This window comes from Eriocheir sinensis, unplaced genomic scaffold, assembly GCF_024679095.1.
Source record: "Eriocheir sinensis breed Jianghai 21 unplaced genomic scaffold, ASM2467909v1 Scaffold455, whole genome shotgun sequence".
Taxonomy (NCBI): Eukaryota; Metazoa; Arthropoda; class Malacostraca; order Decapoda; family Varunidae; genus Eriocheir; species Eriocheir sinensis.
In genome coordinates this window covers 140,121-145,000 of record NW_026111782.1, presented here as the reverse complement: position 1 = coordinate 145,000, position 4,880 = coordinate 140,121, and the positions used below count along the sequence as shown (strand labels likewise).

The following is a 4,880-nucleotide window of genomic DNA, read 5'->3' as shown; positions in this document are numbered from 1 at the left end:
ATTTGGCCCGTCGCTGCTACATGGTAATGTCACAAATTTGGCCCGTCGCTGCTACACGGTAAAGTCACAAATTTGGCCCGTCGTTGCTACACGGTAAAGCCACAAATTTGGCCCGTCGCTGCTACACGGTAAAGCCACAAATTTGGCGCGTCGCTGCTACACGGTAAAGCCACAAATTTGGCCCGTCGCTGCTACACGGTAAAGCCACAAATTTGGGCCGTCGTTGCTACACGGTAAAGCCACAAATTTGGCCCGTCGCTGCTACACAGTAAAGTCACAAATATGGCCCGTTGCTGCTACACGGTAAAGCCACAAATTTGGCCCGTCGCTGCTACACGGTAAAGCCACAAATTTGGCCCGTCGCTGCTATACGGTAAAGCCACAAATTTGGCTCGTCGCTGCTACACAGTAAAGCCACAAATTTGGCCCGTCGCTGCTACACGGTAAAGCCACAAATTTGGCCCGTCGCTGCTACACGGTAAAGCCACAAATTTGGCTCGTCGCTGCTACCGTGTTAAACGTCTGGGGCTCCATCATGACTGTCTCCCGAGGCCACAGAGAAGATTACCCGGGTTTCCGAGGGTGAATGTTCCCGTTTATTTTATTTTATTTCAATTATTTATTTTTACAACAAAGGAGACCGCTCAAGGCAGCAAAAAGAGTGTAGGAAAAAAATGGCCGCTACTCACCGCTCCCACAACAGATATAAAGTAGAGTGGCGAAAAGAAAGGTCAATTTCGGGTCAAGGGCAACAAAAAGAGTGTAGGAAAAAAATGGCCGCTACTCACCGCTCACACAACAGATATAAAGTAAAGAGTGGCCAAAGGAGAGGTCAATCTCGGGTGAGGCTATCAACACCATCACAAAACAGGCAATGGAAATCCCAGAAACTTCCACGAGAGGCTTTTCAAACAGGGGAACTGAGGTGGGTGGACGTTTAACCCGGTGGTAGCAGCGGGGATCATGTTTCTTAATGGTCCCTCTAAGCGGGAAAAATGAGAAAAAATCACCCCCCACACAAACCATTTCATAATATATATCGAAGCATTTGTGATTAGTTTATGTATCATCTATTTTGGGGGGGTTAAATCATGGCACAAATTTGGCCCGTCGCTGCTACACGGTAAAGCCACAAATTTGGCCCGTCGCTGCTACACGGTAAAGCCACAAATTTGGCCTGTCGCTGCTACACGGTAAAGCCACAAATTTGGCCCGTCGCTGCTACACGGTAAAGCCACAAATTTGGCCTGTCGCTGCTACACGGTAAAGCCACAAATTTGGCCCGTCGCTGCTACACGGTAAAGCCACAAATTTGGCCCGTCGCTGCTACACGGTAAAGCCACAAATTTGGCCCGTCGCTGCTACACGGTAAAGCCACAAATTTGGCCCGTCGCTGCTACACAGTAATGCCACAAATTTGGCCTGTCGCTGCTACACGATAAAGCCACAAATTTGGCCCGTCGCTGCTACACGGTAAAGCAACAAATTTGGCCCGTCGCTGCTACATGGTAAAGCCACAAATTTGGCCCGCTGCTGCTACCAAGTTAAGATGAACTTCAGCCACTGTGTTCCAAGCTCTCTCTCACCAAGACACTGCTTTTTGTATAGGGTAAGGTGGGTTAAGATGCCTCCCTGGGGTGAAAGGCCCCCCATTGGTTTTGTCTTTTTTTCTTTCTTTTCTCAAGCAGTCACATGATCAAGTAGGCAACGCCAACTCTCTGTGCTCACAGGAACTACTGGAGTAAACAATGGACAGTTGCTCTGGCCACAAGGGGACATTTCTTCTTTTTGACTAATTTCTTGTAAGGTTTCAGTGATTTTCATGATACCTAATTAACGACAAAGAACTGTAGAGTTATCCTGATGGCTATGGATACTTGCTCTAAGATGTCTAGACCATATTGCATGTGATTATACTCTGCCTACTTACTTGTAGGAAAGATGGTGACATTTTGTGTATATATATGTTTCCAGGGTTAGAGGCCCCCTGTGCCTTTGGGGTAAGTTGTCCACAGGGAGGCCTTTTACCCCACATGTGGCCCTTTTACCCCATTATCAGCAAATTTGCAAATGGCCTTGTTTGATGTGTGGGGAACTATTTGCTAATAGCAGACCTTCAGAAAAATGGGTCCAATGTCGGGGTTGTAGAAATTGGTCACATGCAGAATGTACAACTGGAGTAGGCCTAGATCTGTATGCATGTCAAAACTGCGAGTCTGATTAGGCATTACGGTATTGCTATAAATATAAATTGCTAAGTTTTTGAAGGGCATCCATAAGTGAACACTTTTGAGTTTGAGACTATATGGAAGTTGGTGTTTTTAACTGTTTCAGATATCAATATTCAACAGAAAGGACATATTTTATCAAATTAATTGAATATTTAGTTCCATATATTTTTCATGGAAGTAAATGTTCCTTTTGTTACAAAAATTCAGAAGAAAGGGAAGCTAGTCTAATATTACTAGTCTAAAAGAAGGGGATACCTTTTAGAAAATTAATTAATTGTTTAGTTTTACATTCTGTTCATTAGGAGACACAAATTTGACAGTGTTCCTATATTTCACATCAAGAGAGATTTATAGGGTATAGTTTTCAAAAATGGAACACATTTTAAAATTTTATAATGTGAAAAAAAATCACAAGAAACCCAACGAACGATATCAAGACGAAGTTGAACAGTATCATCCGCCAGACTAACAACAACAGCAGTACGAAGCACCCCCTCATCGAAGGCGACCACAAACTGGGTTACGCTTATGGCAACGTCAAGACCCACAAGGAAGGCCACCCCCTACGTCCCATCATCAGCCAGACACCATCAGTTACTTACAAACTCGCCAAGCGCCTCAACGAACTCATCACACCATTCACACCAGCCTCCTTCAGTTTGAAGTCCACAACAGAGTTCCTCGATCTCCTGAAGACTACCCGTCCCTCCAACATCATGGCATCCATGGACGTTGAATCACTCTTCACCAACGTACCGGTCGACGAAACCACAGATCTCATCTGTCAACGCATCTACCACTTAAAAGACGAAGAGCCACTCAACATTCCCGAAGCCTCGCTACCCCTCCTTCTACAAGCATGTACTAAAGAAGTACCATTTTACGGACCCGACGGCAAGATGTACGTGCAGCGAGACGGTGTGGCCATGGGATCACCCCTCGGCGTCCTCTTCGCCAACTTCTACATGGGGTCCATCGAAGAAAGGCTATTTGCACGCCACCCTCAGCTCAAACCACAAATCTACGCCAGGTACGTCGATGACATCTTCATCAGCGTTGACACCGTGAGCCACATCAACGAGTTAATCACCGAATTCAAGAACGACTCCTGCTTAAACTTCACGCATGAAATAGAACAAAATAAGAAGTTCCCATTTCTGGACACCATGGTGCACCGTGACGACACATCTTTTTCAACAGAAGTGTACGTGAAAGCCACTAACTTCGGGTTCTGTCTCAACGGTGCTAGCGAATGCCCCGAAAGGTATAGGCGCAGCGTAATCAGCGCCTTTGTCAAGAGGGCCCTCACACACACCTCAACATGGGCAGCCGCGAACACCGAGCTGAAGAGAGTTTCCCAGCTTCTCGCCAACAACGGCTACCCGCAGCAAGAAATTGACGACGGGATTAAACGACGACTCGATAACTTCATGAGTCCTGAACCAAAAGAGAAAGACACGTCGAGAATCACCCTATATTACAAGAACACCATGTCGTCAGAATACAAAGAAGACGAGAAGACCCTTAAGAAGATCATCCACAAGAAAGTAACACCCACCAACCCCGACACCAAGCTCGACCTCATAATCTTCTACAAATCAAGAAAAACCGCCAACCTGATCATGAGAAACAGCTGTCTACCTCCAACAAGTCCACTACAAGAGGTGAACGTCGTGTACCAACACACATGTTCTTTAGGTGACTGCAGTCGCCTACACTCTAGGTACATCGGCGTCACCACAACAACTCTATCGAAGAGAATAACAGCTCACCTCACAGATGGAGCAATAAGAAGGCATTACCTCAGCGAACACGGACTCATCCTGAGGAGGAAACACATGGAGGACAACACCATAATATTGACAAGAGAAAACAACAACAAGAGACTCAAAATGACCGAGGCAGTGCTAATTTACACCCAGAAACCTGCAATAAACATACAGCAGCAACCCGACACGTCACTCCCGACAAAGAGGCAGCGAGCGCCAAGCTAAGCTACGATTGGCTGAGAGCCGCGCACACTAACGCGCAGGCTCAGCGAGGCAATATATAGCTCCGCCTACCAGCTGAAGATGGGCGAATAGGCCGAAAGACGTCTTGAGACATGGATCTCCATTACCTACAACCAGAAGACAGCGCTACAGTGCGTGAAATAGAAAAAAACAACTTATAAAGAGAATAATGATAAATCTGCTATTGATATTAATAAAGCATATATATATATATATATATATATATATATATATATATATATATATATATATATATATATATATATATATATATATATATATATATATATATATATATATATATATATATATATATATATATATATATATATATATAAAATCGAGAAGGTACTGTATATATATATATATATATATATATATATATATATATATATATATATATATATATATATATATATATATATATATATATATATATATATATATATATATATATATATATATATATATATATATATATATATATATATATATATATATATATATATATATATATATATATATATATATATATATATATATATATATATACAGTACCTTCTCGATTTTCGTGCTCGCTTCGTTCCGAAGGTATAGCGCTAAACTCGAGGATCGCGAAGCTCGAGATATTGAAAAC

General features: G+C 42.8%; 1 protein-coding gene across 1 annotated transcript; it reads left to right on the top strand.

Moving 5' to 3' along the window:
- Positions 1–2,947: 2,947 nt before the first annotated feature.
- On the top strand, positions 2,948–4,225 carry LOC126992409 (uncharacterized). Its single transcript, XM_050851147.1, has one exon. It carries the CDS (start codon positions 2,948–2,950, stop codon positions 4,223–4,225), a length of 1,278 nt encoding a protein of 425 aa, XP_050707104.1.
- The last annotated feature ends 655 nt before the right edge of the window (positions 4,226–4,880 follow it).

What these genes read in the sequence shown, in the direction of transcription:
- LOC126992409 (XM_050851147.1), top strand. Translation starts at nt 2,948, where the DNA reads ATGGCATCCATGGACGTTGAATCACTCTTCACCAACGTACCGGTCGAC.